At 46.3% G+C, this 23,753-nt stretch overlaps 1 protein-coding gene across 1 annotated transcript in view; it reads right to left on the bottom strand.

Annotated features, from left to right (window-relative positions):
- Nucleotides 1-23,753, bottom strand: part of CNBD2 (cyclic nucleotide binding domain containing 2) — a 43,303-nt gene that overhangs the window by 17,439 nt on the left and 2,111 nt on the right. The window contains 8 exon segments of the mRNA XM_047744271.1: nucleotides 707-734; nucleotides 736-825; nucleotides 9,460-9,598; nucleotides 12,003-12,154; nucleotides 12,653-12,809; nucleotides 16,291-16,454; nucleotides 20,166-20,219; nucleotides 22,580-22,717. Of these exon segments, the coding sequence (XP_047600227.1) occupies nucleotides 707-734; nucleotides 736-825; nucleotides 9,460-9,598; nucleotides 12,003-12,154; nucleotides 12,653-12,809; nucleotides 16,291-16,454; nucleotides 20,166-20,219; nucleotides 22,580-22,717 (922 nt within the window).

The raw sequence follows: 23,753 nt of genomic DNA, 5'->3' as shown, positions 1-23,753 counted from the left end.
TGCAAAGTGAAATAAGCCAATCACGGGGCGGCTGGATGGCTCAGTGGGTTAAGCCTCTGCCTCCGGCTCAGGTCATGATCTCAGGGTCCTGGGATCGAGCCCAACATCATGCTCTCTGCTCAGCGGGCAGCCTGCTTCCCCCTCCCTCTCTGCCTACATGTGATCTCTCTCTCTCTGTCAAATAAATAAAATCTTAAAAAAAAAAAAAAGATCTTTAGACATTCATTTGCTTCATTTCATAACAAGTCCACGAGGTAGGGACCATCTGAGGGAAACTGATGGCACAGGGACACAGTCACTTGCCCGGTATCACGCAGCTATTAAGAGATGGACCCTGAGCAGTTTGGCTGGGCCGGTGCTCCTAGCCACTACACTACCTCCACGAACCAGACCCAGAGGCTTTATAAGTACTTACCCGAGTCATCCAGCTAACCAGTGAGATTCAAACCCAGCTCTGTCAAGCTCCAGGCTCCTTTCCACCCCTCTCCCCAGGGGCACCTGACATAAAGGGAAAGCCTAAAAAGGAGGAGCCGGAGGGGGGTGGGCAGGAGCCTCCCCCCATGGGGCCATGTGGGCCACGTTTCCACAGCTGGGATAAGGTGATCAAACCAGACATCCTGCCGGGCCTTTCTAGCTCAGGAGGTCTAAGAGCGCACGGGAAGCTTAAGGGCCCAGGCGCCCCCTGCTGTGCGCGGCTGCCAGTTACCACTGAGGTGGGTCTGCAGAGGTCTGCCGGTCTATCAGCTCCAGATGCTGCCAGACCCACTTGTAGTAGAAAGGCCGAGGGGTCCCGAGGTCTATTAGACGCAGCACTTCACAGCTGCCCTGGAACATCAAGGGACACAAACAAAAGGGCTAACCCCTGAAGCTGGGGGCAGGCCAGGCTTTGAGGATAAGCTCTACTACATCTTACCCCAGTTTACTTGGCTTAATGCAAGTTTTCAGGTTCTTTTTTTTTTTTAAACACAATGTTATCTATTCATCATAAGCTCAAAAGCTAAATAGGAAAAAAAAAAAAGCTAAATAGGCATGAGAACTAAATAAATGTTGGCATTGGGGGAAAAACAATCACCCTAGACAATGTACTGTGACAAGTGGTGAAATGGACTATGACTGTATGTTACATCAATGTTAATGCCCTGATTTGGATAAGTATTCTGCAATCAATTTCTGACTTTAGGAAAAAAATCACTTAAGTATATAGGGGTAAGTGAGTATAATGAATGATATTTAACTTTCAAATGATTCGGGCAGGGAAATATATATATATAGAAGCAAATGTGGTAAAATGTTAGTAATCGGTGAATCGGGATCAAGGTTATACAGTTCTTTGTTCTGTTCTTACAACTTTTCTATAAATTTAAAAACATCCCAAGATTAAAAGCTTAAAAAAATGTTCAAGCCAAACAGAAGGACATAAAGAAAATTAAAACTATTTTATCCTAACACCCAGAAATAATAAGGAGTAGCGTTTTGGTGACTATTTTTTCAAACTTTTCTCTGTAAAAATTATACGTAGACATAGACAATTTTTCACAAGTGAATTCTTTTATGTAAAACATTCTTGTGACCTTTTAAAAAAAAATACAGGGGCACCTGGGTGGCTTAGTCAGTTGAGTCTGCCTTTGGCTCAGGTCATGATCCCAGGGTCCTGGGATCGAGTCCCATATTGGGCTCCTTGCTCAGTGGAGAGTCTGCTTCTCCCCCCACCTTTCTCCCTGCTCATGCTCTCTCTCTCCCTGATAAATAAAAAAATCTTTTAAAAATAAAAAAAAAAACTCAATAATACATTAAGAAGATCATTTTACACCAACTAACATGGTTCTACATTACTGTTTTTAATGATTGCATATTATTCTATGTATGTTATAACTTACATGGATTTCAAATAAATTGTTGATCAAAAGAAGTCAGACACAAAAAGTACATATTGTATGATTCCATTTATATGAAGTGCAAGAACAGGCAAAAGTAATCTTCTGACAAAGTCAGAAGAAGGCTCTGTTTGGTGGTGGTGGGTATTTTGTTTGGGAAAGGGTACAAGGGAGCCTTCTGGGGTGCTAGAAATGATCTCTACCTTGATTTGGATGATACTTACACAGGTGTATACCTATGTAACAATTCACTAAGCTATAAACTTTAGATGAGTTCTTTATTGCATACATGTTATACCTCAAGGAAACATTTTTGAAGACTAATATTCAGTTGTTTCTAATTTGTCAGTAGTATATATAACTGTGATTTTGTTCAGGACAACAAAACTCCATTTATAAAACTCACCACCTTCCCAAAACTCTGCTACAGTGGGGATGGCAGTGACCCAGTTCCAGCTAATGACACATATGTGGAAGACTGATGGATAAAACTCCCAGGAAACTTATGGTTGATCTCTCCTTTACCTCTGCCTGAAACTCAGATGTGATGGCCAGAGGTGAACAGTCATGTTGTGACCACTAGGATGAAAGCCACAGCTGTGGATAATGAGGGGAGAAGCAAGAAGGGGACTGGGGTCTTAAAGCCTTTCTCCAACAGCTTTCTAGCCCTGGATTGCTTAATTCTAGACTTTCCACTGCAAGACAAAATTACTATTTACTAAGCCACGGCAGTTGGGTTTCTATGACAGCAACTTTAAGTGATAATCTTACACACATGTCTTAATATCTAGACTGGTCATTGAGGCAGTTCACAAATACTCAAGTTCTCCCCACAAGCATAAGGCAGGACTGTATTTTTCCTTGAATCAGACATGGCCTTCTCACTTGCTTTGTCACTTTCCTCAGCAAAGTGACTGCTGATAATTTGAGTGGGAACTTTAAAAGCCAGTGCTTGATTCTCAACATTCCCTTCCCCTGTCCTTTTGACCATGGAAACATAGGTGAAGATAGTTTCCAGGGGCCTATGCCCCGAGGGACCATGAAAAGCCAGGCCTCCTGATGATCTGCTGTGATCAAGTAGTGGGATGAAGGAATGCATCTTTGTCAGTTAATCCACTGAGATTTGAGGATTGCTTATAATTGTAGCATAATCTAGTTTATCCTCATGTAATACCCATGTTTGTCCCCTTGGGATCGTTTCCCATAGGTGTGTTGTTTTCAATATCGATACCCATTGCCAAATTGCCTTCCAGAAATGTTAGTTTACACTCTCTCTGGCAGTGCATAACAGAGCCTGTTATAGTTTTGTGTTACATTGAAAACTGAGTTTTCACAAATCCTTTTAATCTTTCCTAATCTGATAGGAAAGAAAGAGATGCCATTTTTTTATTTTGTATTTTTATAAAATCTTACCCTTTTTTAGTTGGAACTGTAAGACACACGTTATAGTTAAGGTTCAAGACAGATTACCGTTAAAGAGGAAGGAGAAGGGATCAAACATTTAATAAGCCTTAGTCTAGCCAGGTGTTGGGCTTGGAGGTTTAGTCAACACTTATGTAACATTTATCAACAAGGAACCTGGTACCAGAGGAACACAGGTGAACATCCTCTCAGAAAGTCTCTTGTGGGTCTTTAATCCCATCTGTATCTGTGTAGAAAACAATTCGACCATGTGCCCCAAAATGATTAATTGTTCAAAATGAGTTGATTGTGGGTATTAAGTATGTTTTCTATGCTGCCAGGAAACTGCCTTCCCTAACTCTCCCGGGTCCCCAAGACACCCAGGCCACTCACTGCTAATATCGTCCTCTAGTGGCCACAGCTATGAACTACAGGATCCCGGACTCCCTAGTCTCCTTAGACGAATATTCCAACAGCAGGCCTGATGGGAAATAAAAATGGGAGGAAAAAAAGCAGTGCCTTTAAAAGGGGCAGGTGCTCTTCAACTCCAGCCAGAGGGGGCTGCATCACAATACAGCCTGGTGTTGTCTGAACTTCTGAATATTCAAAAGAAGTCAGAAATCCGAAATTGGGGGTGCCTGGGTGGCTCAGTGGGTTAAAGCCTCTGCCTTCGGCTCAGGTCATGGTCCTGGGATGGAGCCGCATCGGGCTCTCTGCTCAGCGGGGAGCCTGCTTCCTCCTCTCTCTCTGCCTGTCTCTCTACCTACTTGTGATCTCTATCTGTCAAATGAATAAATAAAAATAAAAAAAAAAAGAAATCCGAAATTGTATTTATCATCTTCTCAGTAACGATTAAATGAGTTTTCCGTAAAACAGATTAAAGGACAAATCCAATTCACCTACTAGCCAGGATGCCCCCCAACACACACAAACACACCGGCTGTCACTTTGTGACATCTGTATTATTTTTCTCAGAAAGAACTTCAAGAGCGCCTGCTTTAGATTCACCAGCTGTGCTTATTCCAATGCAGATTGCTGGAGTTAAGGCATGAGACTCTGGGGTGAGGCAGAAATTTGCATTTTTAAGACCCCCCCTAAAGTGTTCTTTATGCTTACTCAAATCTGAAAAACTCTTCCCTTAAATCAGACTTCTCCAATTTTAGTGCACATCAGAATCGCCTCGAAGGCTTGTTGAAACAGTTTTGGGGGCACGTGGTAGCTCGGTCATTAAGTGGCTGCCTTCAGCTCAGGTCATGATCCCCGAGTCCCGGGATCAAGTCTCATCGGGCTCGCTGCTCATCAGGGAGTTTGCTTCTCCCTCTGACACTCACCCCTCTTGTGATCTCTCTGTCTCTCTCAAATAAATAAATAAAATCTTAAAAACAAACAAACAAAAAAACCCCGAGTTTTGGATATTGAACAGCTCTTGGGTAGGCCTGAGAATCTGCATTTTAGTGAGTTCCCAGGTAATACTGATGGATGCTGCTGATCAAGCAACAGCACTCGGAACCACTAAATTCGAGGATGAACGTGAACTGAATAAGTCTGTGCTAGACTCATCCTTACAGACTTTATGAGGTAAGTGGTCCCACTTTACAAAGAAATGGAGGCTAAAACAGACTAAGAACTTTCTGCTGGTCAAGATGTAATCATCATACTGATTAAAGCAAGTCTTGAACTTTGATCCCTTTCCACCCCTGCCCCCAATCTTCCCTGGCTACATAGTATCAAAAGTCCTCAGAGTTAAATCTGGGAACACATGGCATTCCTGGCTTTGGAGGTGATCACCCCAACATTTTAGGAAAGAGGAAGCAGATGTCAGGGAGGAGAAAGGATTGTAAAGTAGGGAGGGTGGTCTTCAGGGCTCTCTGCTTACTTACCAGTCCCTCTGTTAGGCTCTCCCCACTCTCCTGACATGGCCACCAGGATTCTCCAGACCTAGCACACTATTCCCCATGGCTGGCAAGGGCCTCATCCTCATCCCCACCATCCTCTGGGTCAGACCCTGTGCTTCCAGTCCTTTATTTTTTTTTTTTTTAAGATTTTATTTATTTATTTGACAGAGATCACAAGTAGGCAGAGAAGCAGGCAGAGAGAGATAGGAGGAAGCAGGCTCTCTGCCTGAGCAGCACCCTGGGATCATGACCCGAGCCGAAGGCAGAGGCTTTAACCCACTGAGCCGCCCAGGCGCCCCTCCAGTCCTTTAGACGGTAGAGGCTGGAAGCCAAATCCTCCCAAACATCTCCCAAGCCTCCTGGCAGCTAAGTAGGTGATTCGGGTTCCCCCGCCCGGACACACTTGAGCAAGGTTTGGTTTTGGATGGCAAGCTCTCCACTGTGCTCGTGGAGGCAGTGGCTACAGATGTGACTTCCTGAACTTGGCAGGAGCAGCAGCACCTGTGACTGTCCAGTCTGGACTGGGACTAGGAGTCATTTGGGGGTCCCCTTCAGTGTAAGGTCTGTTCCCTCAGGTCTCCCTGTCACCAGTCAATCTGTTAGCCATTCAACATCCTCCAATAATTACCTTTCTGTTTATTTAGCTAGTCTTGACTCTCTCCTCTGGGACTGAACGCAAAATAACAGCACAAACACCCACCTGGTGTTAAGTTTAATAATCGGCTCTCTGGGAAAAGGTACACGTGTCTGTAAATCTTAGTCTTATTAAGGGTGTGCTGCACACAATTTATAAATAACAATAAAACAATTATACTCTTACTGAAAGTTCCAAATAGCCGAGGGATTCTCATAGAATGCTGTTGTGGACTCTGGCTGAGTTCTTTCATTCATTCATTCATTCATTTATTTATTTATTTATTTATTTGACAGAGAGAGAGATCACATGTAGGCAGAGAGAGAGGGGGAAGCAGGCTCCCCGCCGAGCAGAGCGCCCGATGTGGGGCTCGATCCCAGGATCCTGAAATCATGACCTGAGCTGAAGGCAGAGGCTTAACCCACTGAGCCACCCAGATGCCCCTCTTGCTGAGTTCTTATAACCATGACCAATCTATAGTCACAATTCAACCATGATTGGAGAAACAAAGTTGCATCCAATCCACTCTTTTCCCAATAAACTTAATACTATCAAGTCTGGTTTGTAATCTACTGGTAAACGACTTCTCACCCTTGTCCAAATTATATTCACTAATAAACCCCCTTTAGCTGTGGCGCTATATATATTAGAATTTCGCTTGTTCAACAGTGATGTAACTCCCATGATGAATCTATTATGAATAGTGTTTAAATACTGGAAAAACATTTCCATAATTTTCTTCTCTTCACAATGAGATGGCTACAGACCCAGCCCACTTTTAAATTTAATCTGCATCATAAACATTCTCTCTATAGCTTTCTTAAGACAATCAGCAAAACCATAAATCAAAACCTGACTCAGGGTATCTGCTGATTTCCACTGTCCTGCTGGGGCCAATTTTCAGCTACCAACCTGAAGTCACTGACTGTGCAGGTGGGAAGAGACGTGCATAGTTGTACAGTGTTTCCACCAGATAGCTAAAATAGACATAAACTTCAGAGCACAGATAATAGTAAAATACAGTAACGTCATGAGGAAATGATGAATTTTCATTATTTGCTACACTTGTTTTCCATATATTTAATTATAGGTTTATATAATTCAATTTTTAGCAATTATTTTGTTTATGGTCTTGCAAAATTCCTGAAATCTTAATCAGCTCTCATAGGCCAATAAAAACCAACTCCAGCATATAGCCAATCTTGCCTTTCCTTTTGTCCAATGGTCCAACACTTCAAGGCTCAACTCCTCACCTTCTCCAGGAAGCCTTCTTTAAAGCCCCCAGCCTTTAGAGAGGTCTCCCTACTAAATCCTTGTAAACTCAAAGAGTTTGCACTAATCACTTGGTAGTTGGCCTGGATAACTTTGTCTCTGCTCAGACTCTAGTGGAAGAAAAATATAAGGAGAGAGAAACAGTCTTTTCCATCCTCATATCCCTCCAGAGCATGAACCAAACTTGGAAAAAAATCAACAAATGTTTGGTGGCTTAATATGAGCAACAGCTATATGGGAGATACTAAAAGTTTGGGGGCAGAATCCTTGTTCTGCCACTTACTAGATGGGTGACCTTTCCTAGGGTATCTTAACTTCAACTTCCTCATTTGTAAATGTGAAATAAGAATGTCTTCCTGATAGAGCTGTGGTGAAGATTTATGGTAAATGGTACTGTGTACACAGTTCACCAAAGCACTGCTTGAAATAGCAAAAGATGGGGGCACCAATCCCTCAGTAGGGAACTGGTTAGATAAATTCAAGTACAATCATATAGTAAAACATTGCACAAGTGGTTAAAAAATATATATATATACACATATATATATATGTATATATATACATATATATATATATGGGTTCTTTATGGACTGATATGGAACAATCTACAGAAATACTCTTGAAATAGCAAAATACAGAACAGCCTGTGTAGCATGATGCCATTTATGAAAACAAGGAAAAAAACATATACATGCATTTGCCTTTATATACAAAGAACAGCCACAGGACAGACACAGAAGAAAGCAGTGACGGTGACTGTCCCTGGGGAGGTACACTGGGTGGCAGGGGGAAAAGGTGAGAGGGAAACATTACTCTTTTGAAACTTTTGGATTTCAAATCAGGTGCAAATAAACCAAAATAAACAAAAACAATTAACAATGCTAGGAGAATCCCTGGCACAGGAGCAAATGGTCTCAAAAACATGGTGGTTCTCATGACAATCATGAAAACTACACAGGTGTAGAGCAGAGTCCACAACTGACAGACAGGTCAACTCAAATTGCAAATCCCAGCCCCTGAGAAGAGCTTTGGAGTCATACAGACCTGGGTTGAACCCGGCCACTGCCCCTCATCAACTGTGTGACCTTGGACAAGCCACTTAACCTTCCTGTGCCTCTGTCTCCACCTCTGTCAAATGGGAATAACAGCAGTACTGGCCTACACTGGGCTGAAATGACACAAAGCACATGGAGCACACAGCCTGGGACAGGGTAAGCACTCAATAAATGTCAGACTCTGTTTTCATTATCAACCAACAGAGAAATTGGCACAGGACATAAAGCAATTCACAAAAGATGAAATTTGGATAGTAGACAAACATGATGAGTCTCACTAGTAATGAGGAAAAATGTAAATTAAATCCTCAGTGAGGTAGCAGTTGCCATCTATGAAATTAGGAAAGTTTTGAAGGAATGACAGGAGAGCCCAGCAGAGGCGTGTGGTGCTGGCAAAGGTGCATACTGCTGGAAGCTCGATACAGTGGATCCTTCTGTACAGCAACTTGTTCCAAAATCCGTAACACGTTGATACCAAGCAAATCCACTTTTTTTTAAAGATTTTTTTTTATTTATTCATTTTTGAGAGAGTGAGTGCATGAATACAAGCAGAAGAAGTGGCAGAGGGAGAAGCAGACTCCCCGCTGAGCAAGGAGCCTGATGCAGAACTCGATCCCAGGACCATGAGATCATGACCTAAGCCAAAGGCAAACACCCAACCAACTGAGCCACCTAGCTGCCCAAGCAATTCCACCACTGAAAACCTTTTCTGAGGTGATGAGCTCATGGGTGATTTCTTCCCTCTTTCCAGAACTATGTCTTATAATGTGGTCATATCACATCTATAATTTAGAGATCATATTTTTTAAAAGATTACATTTATTTATTTGAGAGAGGGTCAGAGCACAAGCAGGGGGATGAGCAGAGAGAGAGGGAGAAGCAGACTCCCCACCAAGCAGGGAACCCGACTCAGGGCTCAATCCCAGGACCCTGAGATCATGATCTGAGCTGAAGGCAGAAGTTTAACCAACTGAGCCACCCAGGCGCCCCTAAAGATTATAATTTTAAAAACTGATCTGGCATCATTAAGATTCAAGGCCCAAATGTGTAATTTAAATATCTGTAAGTAAATAAGCCTATACATGATGAGCTCAAGGAGGGGGTACCCCTGTGTCCCTCTTTCTAATTAACGGTGTATCTCAAAGTCACAGAACCTCAGAGGGAGGGAGGCCAAACTCCGTGGTACGTCTTTTACAGCTGGTACATGGACTCTCAGAAAAGGGGAGTGCTTCAGAACAGGGCTCAGCCCCGCCTGTGTGGCCACAGGACATTATACTAGGCATGCCTCCACAGCTTCCACCCCCCCAACCCCATCCCAGGCCTCTCACCTTGCTGATAAACATGATGGAGGACAATTCCATGAAATCTTTTGAGATCAGCTGCCCATAAGAGAACTTCTCCACCTTCCCCAGGGCTACAAGCTTCCAGAGCTTCTCGTCAGACAATGACTCAAACAGATCCATCTTCCTGAGGGGAAAATCCCATTAGAATTCATCAACCTCGGGGCACCTGGGTGGCTCAGTGGGTTAAGCCTTTGCCTTCCGCTCAGGTCATGATCTTAGGGTCCTGGGATCAAGCCCCGAATTGGGCTCTCTGCTCAGCGGGAAGCCTGCTTCCCCCCTCTCTCTCTGCCTGTCTCTCTGCCTGCTTGTGATGTCTGTCTGTCAAATAAATAAATAAAATCTTAAAAAAAAAAAAAAGAATTCATCACCCTCCATCCCAGAAAGTGCCCAGCTCTCAGCAATTTCCAGAAAGGGAATGTGTCATCTTGCTCTTGAAAATGCCTGATGTGGAGGATTTTACTTGCCCTCCAGTCGCCTCACCTGGCCTGTGGCACCCTCTCCAGCTCTTCCCTCTACTGCTCCCCAGTCCAGTGCTGTCCCCTCTCACTTCCACTCTGCCCTCCAGGGGCTCCTTTCTGGCCCCATCCCCCAATCTAGTGCTCATTAGGCAACTCCCAGAGTGCCTCACTTCAGCTCACCTACTATTCTGGCCCCCAGCCCAGCAGCCCTCCCCCTCCCTTTGGTTTGGGCAACTCACTCCAGCCTCCTCCAGCCTGTTAGTTTCAAAGACTTGGGCCTGTGCCTAATGAATGGGGGACATCTGGACTCCCCTCTCTTTGCCTTTGTTCCCTCTGACTGAAGGCCCACCCTGCAGTGCCACCACCCTGCCCCCACTCCGAGCTCATGCACCACCACTCAGTGGCTTGCTGTCCCTCACGTGCAGCCCCATAGGGTTGCTAACAACCATCTCAAATTTTTCAGCTCCCACAGATCACGAGCTCGGAACTTGGGTGACTCAGGACACTGAGCTCATCCAGGGCACCAAGGGGGAACAAGGTCGGTGCCACGTCCAAAGGAGAAGGGTCTGGAGACACGGGAAGAAAAAGCAGGATCTCCACAGAGGCAACACCACTGGGCCCCTACTTCCCATGATCATCTCATTCAATCTTTACAAAGATTTGGGAGAGAGATGAATCATTATCCCCATTTTACAGAGCAGGAGACTCAACTCAGAGAAGGGAGGTGACCCATCTAGGGTGACATGGTTGATAAACCCAAGAGCTGAGATTGCAGCTCAGCCCCATTTTTCCACGGTATGAAAACAGGAAGTGCTCCTCTCCCTGCAGGGCTAAGTCCTCCCTTCGAAAGCCCTAGTCCCTCTTACAGCTCTTCCTTTCTCCACTCTCCCCCTACCCTACAGGGTGGCCCTCTGTACCCCGCACTGCTCTGGAACTGCACAGCCCCACAGCCTGTATTTTCAGGGCTGGGGCACACACTTCATCTGATGTCCATTCTTTTCCTAAAGGGGAGTAACTAGAAGGGATACAACGAGCACCTGTGCGTGCCTGGCGAGACGACAGCGTGGGGATTACCATGGCGAAAGGGCTGCCCTGCCCTCACAACCATACGTGCTTCCTGCCTGATGTCTAATAAACTTTACAGGAGGTATTATGTAATCAAGAATCACAGTTTGGGGGTGCCCGGGTGGCTCAATGGGTTAAGCCTCTGCCTTCGGCTCAGGTCATGATCTCAGGGTCATGGGATGGAGCCCCTCATCAGGCTCTCTGCTCGGCAGGGGGCTGGCTTCCCTCACCCACCCTTCTCTGCCTCGTCTCCTCTGTCTACTTGTGATCTCTGTCAAACAAATAAAACTTTCAAAAAAGAAAATCACACTTTGGTTGGGACTTCAAAGAAACATGGGGTATGGGGTGCCTGGGTGGCTCAGTTGTTAAGCATCTGTCTTGGGCTTGGGTCATGATCCCAGGGTCCTGGGATCAAGCCTGACATCAGGCTCCTTGCTCTGCAGGAAGTCTGCTTCTCCCTCTCCCACTCCCCTTGGTTGTGTTCCCTCTCTTGCTGTTTCTCTGTCAAATAAATAAATAAAATCTTTAAAAAAAAAAAAAAAAGGAACACGGGGTAGAATAGAAGTATTGGGGGGGCACTCTCCTCTATTCTGGAGTGATGGGCTTGGTTAGTGAGGTGGGGTGGTAAAGCCCAGAGATTTCTGAATTGAACATTCTGAGTACATCACCCCCCCCAACACCAAAGCTTGGTTTCCTTACTTGTAAACTAGACAGAGCAAGAGAAACAATGCCACAGGATTGAATGAGAGAAGTTAAAAGACCTGGGACAAAGGGCTGAGTACACGTAAGCTATTCTATTAGTACCATCCCACAAGGAAGGGATGTTTGAGCTGAGACCTAAGGGTCTAGCAGGAGTTTGCCAGATGGAGAAGGTGGGTGGGAGGTGTCTCCTGTCTCAAGAGCATTCTGGGAGAGAACAGAACCTCCTGTCTCCCACTGGGCCTACCACAGTTAGGTACCTAATAAACACACAGGGGGGGACATGTTGGCTGATGATGGAGGTACCTAAAAAATTCAAATCGATCCTGAGCATCCTTTTGGAATTCCTGGTCCAGCTTATTCTCAAGGAAATCTTCCCTGTCGACAACGAGGAATTCTGTTTCTTCCATACAGACCACAGTGGCCCTCCTTAGTGAAGGAGTCAGAATGCCCAGTTCCTGTTGGGTTGACACAGGCAAAAGCAAGTGAGATGCTACCTCTTGCTTTCTCCTCGCAGCCTTGCCCAACTCTTTCCTGCTTCCATCAGCCCCCAGAAATCTCTACTCCCCAGACTGCAGACTCCCCAGCTGGCCCTGCGCTCCTGTTCATTCCCCACTCCTGGGGGCCCATCCCCTCCCTCTTAATATGCTGCTTGTGGAAGAAAAGAGGCAACAGGCTTGACCAGACCAGAAAGGGGAAGCCAGAGGGGCCTCTCGGAGGGGTCACTGTGCCTCTGTGGGGGTTATACAGGGAACATGTTCCTCATGTTCCTCAAACATCACAGATGGAGGAACCATCCTTGGACATCAGCTGGTCCAGTCGATTGGCCTGTGACAGGAAAGGGTGCTGGGATCCACAATAGGGCAGGGACTTAAACACAGGAGAAGGCAGGACTGGGCCCAGCTGTTCTGGCTGGAGTCCTGTCGCGCCTCCATGCCTGCCCCACCCGTGCTTACCCCAAAACAGTCGCCCTTGTGCAACAATGTGGGGTGGGTGTCCAGGAAGGCGCTGCTGCCATCGTCATCCTCAGTCACCGCGACCGTGCCCAGGTAGATGAAATAAAAGCTGTTGCCCCTCTGTCCCTTCTTGACAATCACGCGCCTGCGCCCAAACCTGAGAAGAGACCAAGGCCAGTAGGTCTGGAAGCAGCAGGGAGCCTGGCCCATGCTGTGAGGAGCACTGCACTGTGGTGCTCTTCTCTTTAGGGCAGGAAGACACAGACTGGGACCAGAAGGGACCTCGCAACAGCCCAGCCCCAGCCCCATCAAGCTTGACTGCTTCACTAACAGCCACGGAGTTGCCCGCCTCCATCAGACTGAAGCTTTCTGAGAGCAGAGCCTTTGTCTGCTCCAGCACACGGGACATGCTCAGTGAGCAGCAGCTGAATAAATGAATGACCAAATCCTGAAAGTAATGGCTGAGTAGCTAAATGATGGAGACCAGGATCCCAGTCCTGATTCTGCCCTGAGCTGCACAGCACTGGACACTCATATTCTCTCTCTGACCCTCAGGGTCTCTTGTCTGTAAAATACAGACGAAGGTGCCTAAAAAAAAAATAGGTAAATGGTCTTCTAATCCTCAAGAACTCACTATACAATCAGGAACCATTAGGGTAGAGGTGCCCAGGTCCAGAGCAAACTGGGAGTTAGTTCTTAAGCTCCCAGGGGGAAGATTTCTGCATTTCAAATATAAGTTCAGATTCTACTTCTTTCAATATTCATTCATTTTCTTCCTTCATTCGGTAAGTTAAATAAATACCAACTATGTCTATCAGGCAAAGTTAGAAAGGACAGATTTTGTCCTGAAAATTATGGTCAAGTTCAGAAGCTAAATAAGGTTTAAAAGTGCTTTAAGAGAGGTGAGCACAGGTGAATTCAGAAGCACGGAGCAGTGGCACTTAACCCAGCTTAGCAAAGCCTGAGCAGGCTGCAGGATACTGTCTGGAGTCTTCCAGGTAGACAGAGAGATGGAAGAATGTTCCAGGCAGAGGGACCACCACGTCCACAGGCACAGAGGTGGCTGAAAGCATGGTGTCTTCAAATGAATAACAGTGAGCTCCATTAGAAAGGCAAATGGAAAACAGGGAGGTCAGGGGAGCCAGTGGGAGAGAAATTTGGCTAGTTCAAATCATAAGACACTTCAGACACTGGGCTAACTTTAGGTTTTACCCAGAAGGTAATGGGGAGCACAAAAGTCTAGAAAGAGGAGATGGCCTCTTTGACAATGACTAGATGGGAGAATATTCAGCTGGAAAATGAGGCTTTGGGGAGCACAACTAGTGCTCATCCAAGCCCAGACTCCTGGAGCTGCAGAAACCATTAGGTGGTACCTAAGGAGCCCCAGGCCCCAGGCTTGCTGAAGGCACACAATGAGTCACACTTGAGTCAGCACTAGACCCCAAATCTCCTAGAGCAGACATCTGTGGCTTTGCTGCCAGGTGTCGGGTCACCCTTCCCACCAGCCGCACCCTGACTTTACTTTGGGGGAAACACTTTAATTCTTGACTCTCAGAAAGTCCGTCATCTTGCTGCCAAGAGAGAGGAGGTTTGGCGGAGAAAGTGGTTTATGAGAATGGACTGAGCCAGAAGCTGGAGAACTATTCTAGGACTTTTTAGGACTTTTCAGATATATAGACCACCCCTGGCCCAGGTAGGTTTTTCTGTACCTTGTGACTGAAAGAATCCTGTCTAATCTGCTCATTTCCAGTCCCAGAAATAATCAACTAGCTGAACAGGGCTTTAAAAATCACCACCTCTTCATCTTCACACAAACCCATAAAATCTGTATCAGTAATGAGGATTCTGAAGCTCAGCAAGGTTAAGTGGCTTGCCTGAGGTCACACCTCAGAGTGGCAGATGCTCCGTCACATTCCAGAGCTTCTACCTCAATGATTCTTTTTCTTTGCATGACACCATTCTGCCTGCTGTGGAATCTTACTTTAAGACCACGGTGACTTGCTCTTCTTTCCTGGGCTGGACACAAAGCAGATGGTTCCCTCTGCCTGGCGTGTTCTTGCCCAAACCTCCACTTGTCAAATATACCTACTCCAATGTCACCTCTTTTGTAAGTCTCCTTTGGCCACACCAGATGGAGGGTTCCCTCATCTCCCGGGCTCACTGCCTATAAACAGAGCCTACACAGGTCGTAACAGGCCTTAATCTAGTGCTAGTTGTGATTATGTGACCTGGGACCTCCGTGAAGGAAGATATCAGGACATAGACCTATAGTGTCCTTACAGCCTCCATTTTCAAGACAGGCCTTACCTCAAATATTTCTGCTAGGCTGCTTCTCTTAAGCCACTGAAATGTTCAAGAAAAGGACGCCACTTACATTTCTCTAGTACAATGTATTTATATGGTGCCTTTTGTGTCATGGACCCTTGGACAATCTGGTGAAGCCTTCACAGACTAATATTTTAAATATATAAAACAGGGGCGCCTGGGTGGCTCAGTCAGTTAAGCGTCTGCCTTCCACTCAGGTCATGATCTCGGAGTCCTGGGATCGAGCCCTGCATGGGGCTCCCTGCTCAGCAGGGAGCCTGCTTCTCCCTCTCCCTCTGCTGCTCCCCCTACTTGTACTCTCTCTCAAATAAATAAAAATCTTTAAAAAATGTTTTTTAAATAAATAAGTATATATATAAATAAAATACAGCAGAAACAGTTGATAATTGCCTTTTAAAACCCAAATTGTGGGGGCACCTGGGTGGCTCAGTCAGTTAAGAGTCTGACTCATGATTTTGGCTCAGGTCATGTTCTCAGGATTGTGAGACTGAGCTCTGAATGGGCTCTGAGCTCAGCAGGGGAGCCTGCTTCAGAGTCTCTCCCTCTGCCCCTTCCCCCCATGACCCCTCACGCTCATGCGCTATCTCTCAAATAAGTCTTACAAAAAATAATAAAACCCAATTGTTGTCTAGCAATATATGTGCATCTTTATTAAGGCACAGAATAACAAAATCTAGCAGCAGATCTAATTACTACCATAATTTCAAAGATGTGATGAATATAAATTATTTTTTGAGAAATCTGCAACAACATGTGTGTGTGTTCTTGGTGATTTCTTTTGGTGAAAAAGTCACAGGAATAGCTAACACTGTCGTGGTTCGTTACCTACATTTGCGATTCAAGGAAATGATAAATTTTGGTTAGATGTTAAAGAAATCAAACTTTTTCTTATCCAAGTTCACAGACCCTTGCCCTAGTTCCTATCTGTACATGGTACAATCACCTGTGACCCACTGTGGCTTTTAGGGTGTGGATGTGAGTCTCAGCTCTACCTCTCATGACTTGGGTGACAGAATATGAGACATTCTACCCCTCTGAGCCTCTGCTTCTTCATCTGAAAGAGGAGGGAACTGGACCAGATCCTTTCTGAGGATCCTACCCAAGCCTCATCAGATCCAGTGGCTCCTTAATCCTGGGTAGACTATCAATAAATGAAGGAGACCAAGCGTGCTACAAGCTCAACAAGGAGCACTCCAGTGAACTGACAGATAGCTTTTCACGGCTGGGGTGCCACGGAGACACAAGCAGACTGGCCATGGCCTCGTCAGGCAGCTCTTCCCAGCCCAGGACCCAGGGGTGTGCCCCTCACTGACCGTTCAAAGCGCATGACCTTGGCCAGGAGCAGCTGCAGGGGCTCTGAGTAGTTACGGTAGCTGTCCAAGACCTGCAGGAGGTTACAGAGGGCCTGGATCTCAGGCTCCGTCCTCCAGGAAGGCAGCTTCTGTGTGATCTGCATGGCTTTTGGAGGGAAGTGACCCTGGGGAGAGAGAACCAGAGTGACACACAAGACCCAGCAGATTCCCCCAGGGGCCAGTGGGCAATTCCCCACACTCCTGCTCTTACACTCTCCCACTCCCCGTACAAGAGTGGCTGACACGTACTGAGGGCTTACTGTGTGCCTGGCATCAGGATACACACCTTACACACACCATCTCACTGCGTCTTTGCCCAGCCTGAGAAGTGAAGCAGTGTTACCATTCCCATTTGACAGATGAAGACACTCAGGCAGGATGATAGCCTAGATCTGCTATATGCCAAGGGCCTTATACCCAACTCCTGACCATACTGCCTTTGCTGTTCACTGACCACCCCCAAGACAATAGAGGGCTCCTGGGCTCCAGGGGACCCTCAGGATATATTCACTGCAGTCAGGGGAGACCTCCCTTGTCTCAGCCGATATCTTGGCATGCTACAGGAGACCAAGGAATAAAAAGAACCTACAGAAACCAGGTCCTGGTGAAGCAAGACTCATGGACCAGTGGCAGACAGATCCATCCATTCACTCCCCACTCCCACCTACTGGGAAAATGGTACCTGAGTTATTAACACGCCTACTGGCTGCCCATCTCACTTAGGATAAAATCTTAACTCTGTACCCCAGCCTAGGGGACCCACATGGTCTGACTCCTTTCCTCCCTACCCCCCACTGCCTCACTTCCTGCCTCTCTCCTTCATTCTCCAGTGTCTAGAATTCTACCCATCTCTTGCAGGTGCCAAGCTCACTTCTGTCCTGCAGTCCTTGCTTAGGCTGTTTCCTCTGCCTGGAATGTTCTTCCCCTGCATTTTCACATGGATATAGCTGCTTCCTCCTCTTCATTCAGTTCTTAGCTCCTATATCACCACATCCTCAGGGAGTCCCTACTGGATCATTTGACCTAAAATAGTAGGCTCCCTTCCCAGCAGTGTGTAGTTTCTGAATCACTTTTCCCCAAGTAATTCATACTTTCTGAAATGACCTTATTCTTTTTTTAAAGATTAACTTATTTATTTGAGAGACAGAGTGCGCACGTGTGCGTGCACACACACACACACACACACACACACGAAGGGGGGCGCAGATGGAGAGGGAGAAGGAGACTCCCCACTGAGCAGGGAGCCCCACATGGGACTCCATCCCAGGACCCTGAGAGCATGACCTGAGCCAAAGGCAGATGCTTAATTGACTGAGCCACCCAGGCACCCCTCTTTTTTGTTAATGTGCATATTATCTATTATTTCCCCATCCTACACACACACACACTCTCTCTCTCTCTCTCTCACTCACTCTAGAACTGCACTATCCAATATGGTAGCCATTAGCCACACGTGGCTATTGAAATTTAAATTAAATTAAATAAAAAAAATAAGTTCTGGGGCACCTGGGTGGCTCAGTTGGTTAAGTGTCTGCCTTCAGCTCAGGTCGTGATCCCAGGGTCCTGGGATCGAGCCCTACATCGGGCTCCCCATTCTGCAGGGAGCCTGCTTCTCCCTCTCCCTCTGCCTACAGCTCCCCCTGATTGTACTCTTTCTCTCTCTCTTTGTCAAATAAACAAATAAAATCTTAAAAAATTTTAAATTCCTCAGTCACACAAGCCACAAAGCGCAACATGGGTCTGTTGGCTACTATATTGGACAACACAATCGAACATTTCCATTATCTCAGAAAGTTCTATTGGACAAAGGTGTCCTAGAATATAAGCCCCAATAAAAACACAATACTGGCTTCATCTATCTTATTTACCCCACTCTAGAATAACATCTCACATGTAATGGGCACTCAACAAAATAAAAATTTATGGAAAGAATGAATGAATGCTGGCTAATTTCACATAACAGTAGTTCTCACAGAAGCAAAAAAGAAGTGGGACATGAGAAATTCTGGACAACAGTTCTAAAGCCTTGCATGTCCCCTCAGAGGGGCAGTGTTGCTCAGTGATTAATAACACACAGGTGCTGGATGTCTGGGTGGCCCAGTCGGTTAAGCATCTGCCTTCAGCTCAGGTCATGATCCTTGGGTCCTGGGACTGAGCCCCAAATCAGGCTTCCTGCCCAGCAGAGAGTCTGCTTCTCCCTCTGCCCTTCCCCCCATTGGTGCTCTCTCTCTCTCAAATAGATAAATAAAACCTTTAAAATTTTTAAAAATTAAAAAAACAATAATGCATAGGCTCTAGTGCCAGGTACCTGGGTTTGAAACTTGGCCTGCTCCTTCCTAGTTGTGTGTCCTGGGACAAGTCACGTTTCCCTGAGCCTCAGTTTCCCTATCTGAGAGCAGCAGAACCTGAATGTATAAATAGTAGAGCTAATACATGTAAGGGGTTTATAATGGGCCTGGCTCTCAGCCTGGAACTATGGAAGCATTGATCTTTTTTTTTTTTTTTTTTTTTAAATTAAGTAGGCCTCTATCCCCAGTGTGGAGCCCAACATGGGGCTTGAACTCATGATCCTGAGATGAAGATCTGAACTAAGATCAAGTCAGATGTTCAACCAGTTGAGCCACAGGTGCCCTGTGTTGGCCATTTTTAAGATCTAAATCCAATCTTCTTCCTTCCTAACCCTCTCTTGCTATCAATAACCCATTGAGATTTCTATGACAGGGTCCATTTAGGACAAAACACAGATGACTCTGGTTTCTATGAATAAAACTGATTCTCCAGGCCCACTAGGGGCCCTAATTCTTTTAGGAAATCTCTCTCACCATCCCCCAACCCTTAGAAACTCTCTTCTCTGGATTCCCACAGAACTAACTCTGTTATTTAACTTCCCAGGTAACTTTCCTCACTTTAACTCTTACTTAGCTCCTTAAGGGAAGTTACACCACCTAGAATCCCCACAACCAGACACAGATCTAAACTTAGAGCTGGTAAGAACTTCAAATCTTTCCTGTAATAGGTAGATCCCTTTAAAATTTAAATTAAATTTTGGGGCGCCTGGATAGCTGGGTCAGTTAAGTGTCTGCCTTCAGCTCAGGTCATGATCCCAGGGTCCTGGGATGAGTCCCACATTGGGCTCCCTGCCCAGTGGAGAGCCTGCTTCTCCCTCTATCTTCCCCCTGCCCCTGTTTGTGCTAGCTCTCTCTCTCTCTCTCTTTCTCTCTCTCTCACAAAAATAAATAAAATCTTTAAAAATTTTTAAATTAAGTTTTAATTTAGTATCCAAGACTTAGTGAGAAGCTGGGAAAATAACAATTCTTGAAATTCAGAAAACAAGTCACACAGTCCAAAGTCTCACCCAGATATGAAGCATTCCCTTGCCAGAATAGCCATCTGACAGTCGGGGTAGGGAGGGGGGGTTGGTGTACCCAGTGTCTCTCAGAGGGCTTGAGGCCGAGACAGAATTCACACACAGGCCAGGGCTCTCCCCACCACCCTGATTATTTCTCCTGTGTCTGGAGCTCTTACAGCCTCTACTTTGCCTTTTGTTCCTTGTCCACGGGTCTAAGTACAGGAGCTCTCCCTGCTGGTTCTGCTCAGCTCTAAGGTGACAAATGGGTTCAAGGGTGCTCATAGTCTCAGAATGTCGGGACTGGAATCTTGGGTCACTGAGATCGTCTATTTCATAGATGGTAAAATTAAGTGGCTAGTTCAGAATGATACAATGGGTTGGGCGGAAATCCAGATTGGACCCACCTGTCCTGATACCCAGCCCAGTGCCTTTTCCAGGCCTGATGCAGAAAGAAAATTCCCAGCAGCAAGGTCAGAGTTATGCATACCTCCTCTGCAACAAAGTCCATAGTATCAAACATGATTCGGCCTTGCCTCCTTTTCTGCGGGGGGAGAAGGGAAGAAGGGGGGGAAGAAATAGAATCAGCAAGACTACTCCTAGAATTTTGCACTGAAACCCTCCACTCCCCATCCGTGTGGTAGGCAGGAAGCCACGGGAACCCTCCTACCAGCTGGCCCTCTCATGTTGACCTCTGCTCAAAAGCCCCAACTCAGCCCCAGACTCGGGCCCAGCACTTACATGTCATTGTTGAGACAGAGAGAGACGAGGAGGGGTGAGGATAAAGATAGGAAGGATGGAGAGAGAAAAGGAAGAGGGGAAGGAAGCAAACTAATGGGAAAGTAGAGAGGGACACAAAGGGACAAAATGGAGGCATCGACGAAGCCAGCCTTCCCCAGTGCCTGTCAGGAACCAGGCATGCTCATCTTCCTTCCTTACTCCATTTCATCCTCAGGACGGAGCAGGTATTACTGCGCCCCCTTTTGGACTCGAGGTGGGTGAAGGAACCTGCCCAAGGACCATACACTGAGTTATCAGTCCTCTCCTAGAGTATGGCCAGAAGAAGGAAGTGTAAAATATCTTAAGGATGAACTAATCCAACTCTATCACCTAACAGTTGCAGGGGGGATGTGGGAAGAGTAGGGGAAGAGGCAGAGAAGGGTGGGGGGGAAGATATGCGGGAGAAGGCAGGGGGCAGGAAAGGGACATAAATAAGGCCCTGACCACCACCTGAGGGAAACCAAGATTCCCCCAACCACCTCTCTAGACATATCTCAGGTCCTCCCCATCCCAGAGCCCCATTTATAGCTTATGTGCCTGCGTGATGCATCTCAAGGAGGCCATGAAAGAAAGCAATGGTGTTCGAAAAGATCCAGATTCACAAGCTCTAATGAAAACTGGTCTGAGGCTCTCTTGACCCAATCCCACACTACGGCCCCCTAACTCTCTGCCCAGCAGCCACAGGACCCCCTGAGGCTGCCCTGAAGAGGCTTCTGCTCTGCTCAAGTCTACTCTGCCCAAGCAATGTCATTAAGTTTCAGCCTCACACTCCCCTGATGACAAGGCTGATCTGGGTCTTCAGCTTCTGAGTGCTCAGGCACCAGCCCACGTCTTCTGAAAACCAAAAACTCCTGGCTCCCACGGCCCATTGCTTTACAATTCCATGATGAGGCCCTGAGTCAGAATGTCCTTCCTGACAGCGAACCTCCGTCTCCCAGTTCCAATTCCTCCACTCCATCCCTCCCCAACTGATGGTCCAACCACAGGGCAGAATCTGGCTGTAGATTCATTTGGTTTGGCCAGCATAATATCTTTAAAATATATGAATTTGAATGTCTTCAGATGGGACATGCTCCTCTTTTCTGCAGACCCACAGGCCCCTACTCCCTGCTACACCTTAAACTCAGCCACACACACACAGTTACACCTGCTGGCCCCTCAGAGACCAACCCATGATGGCCTCTCTTTCACCCATCACCACCACCATTTGGGACAATCTCTTGGAGTGAATCCCAGGGTGCATTTGGGAGGCAGGGCTAGTCACTCTGTGCACAACAGGAAAATAGGCAGGGTTCGTCCAGAGATTGGGAGTAACTTTGGGGCCCTGAATAGTAATGAAGACGCCTTTGGGCATCTAGAATAGGTTAGCAGAATGGTGATCAACTTTTCTGAGCTGAAAAGTGTGTATGATCTACCACTGGGATAAATTTTTTAATTTGAAATGGGGACCTTCTAGAAAATCTAGAAGCATGGCCTCCAGAGTGAGCAGGGCCCTGCATGTGTTCCTTTGCTTAAGTGGAGGGGACAGGAAGGAAGGTAGAGAAGATGAACAGTGGTGGGCATTCAGAAAACCCTGACTCTAATGAGGCTTCTGGATTTCTCTGGCTCTTTTGATCCCAGTTGGAATGAAGACAGCTTCTTCCCTTCTCCTGGTGTTTCTTTCCACATGGAGGGAGTTGTGCTGTTAGAACACTACTAGTCCCTCTCCTTCCACATTGAGAAGGAGTAACTTAAATTCCTTGGTGAATCTGGAAGGAAGAACTGGGTGAGATCATTCCATCTCCATCCCTCTGAGCCCACATTCTGCTCTGCCCTCCTCTGCTGTGAGTTTAGGGCAGGAGGCCCCGCTCCTGTAGTAGAAGTCTGCCATGGTCCAGCACTGCCCATGACTGGGCACGTAAGGCTATCTAATTCTGGAGTTTAGTCTTAGGTCATCCTCTCACTTGATGATACAAATCACCTTCTCCAATAAAGCCTCATCATTGACAAAAGGGACAGTTGGGTCTCCCACCTGCTTTACCCCTTGTCTTCTCTCTGTTTGGTTCAGTATACAGTCTGGGAAGTGAGGTGCTATTTATTGGACCCCCTTAAACCCTCCCAATCCTGCTAAGGCCAGCTGCTTACATCCCAGAAGGAAAAGATAGGGTGCTTTCTGTGAGCAGTCTCCATGATCTGATATTCCCGGAATCCCCTGAGGCCCTGGCGGAACATTTTACACACTCGGATCATCACAATGATATCCATGGTGAGCTGGTACAGCCCCTGTGGAAACAAAACAAATTAGATCAGTAGAAACCACCTGTTTTCAACGGCCACCCACAGGCTGGATGGTGCTGACAAGGTGAAACGGGATAGGATTAAATGCAGGGGTATGCTCGAGCAATGGTTACATTTTCAGGAAGTCTTCAAGCCTGTTGAAATCATGTTGGTAGCCTGAAAATGTCCACAGCTGGGAGTATTTATGCCGCAGAAACTGGCAACTTTACTACAAACCTCCCTCCCCAGGAGCTGGTTGGAAAAACATCCTCCAGCCCAGCTCTAGTTAAATAACAAGTCCTTCACTTCAGTCCAGGAAACAGCACAAGAGACAGCAGGCAGCAAGGGGTGATGGAAAGAGCCTGGATTTGGGAATCAGATGGCTCTGAGGGAAGAAAAGTCAAGCAGATGCAAGCCTTTGCTCGGCAAGCATTGCTGCCTTTGAAGAAAGAGGAAGGGGGCCATGAACCAAGGCATGTGAGTGGTCTCCAGAAGCTAGAGAAGGCCAGGAAATGGGATTCTTCCCTAGACCATCAAGAAAGGAATTCGGTGATGCTGACACCTGGACTTTAACCCAGGGAGACCCACGCCAGACTTCTAGCCTACATAAGATAATATCATTCGTCTTAAGCCAAGAGATTGTGTGATATATTATAGCAGCAATAGGAAACGAATAAAACCACTCGTCCAAGCTGGGCCATCTGATCCCAGGCAACCTTTGAGCCTGGGAATTTGGACTTGGAACTGAGAACTAATCAGACTCTGTATCCCAGCATGAATTTGGCAGTAAGGGCCGTCACCCTCTGCCTGCCAAGTAAATACAGGGGATAGGGAAACAAGTTCAACACCAAAGAGACAAATCCAGAATGTGGAACAATCTACAAGTCAACTAACTCAGTTTCTTAAGAGACATACAAATAAATGCAAAGTATGAACCTTTGGATCCTGATTCATAACAACAAGCTGTAAAAGCCATTATTTAGGGACAAATAAGGAAATTGGATGTGCCTGGAGATTAGATGATATTAGGGATATTAGTGTT

This window comes from Lutra lutra, chromosome 9 (assembly GCF_902655055.1).
Source record: "Lutra lutra chromosome 9, mLutLut1.2, whole genome shotgun sequence".
NCBI classification, from domain to species: Eukaryota; Metazoa; Chordata; class Mammalia; order Carnivora; family Mustelidae; genus Lutra; species Lutra lutra.
The sequence above is the reverse complement of the archived record's forward strand: the minus strand, read 5'-3'. Positions and strand labels throughout refer to the sequence as shown.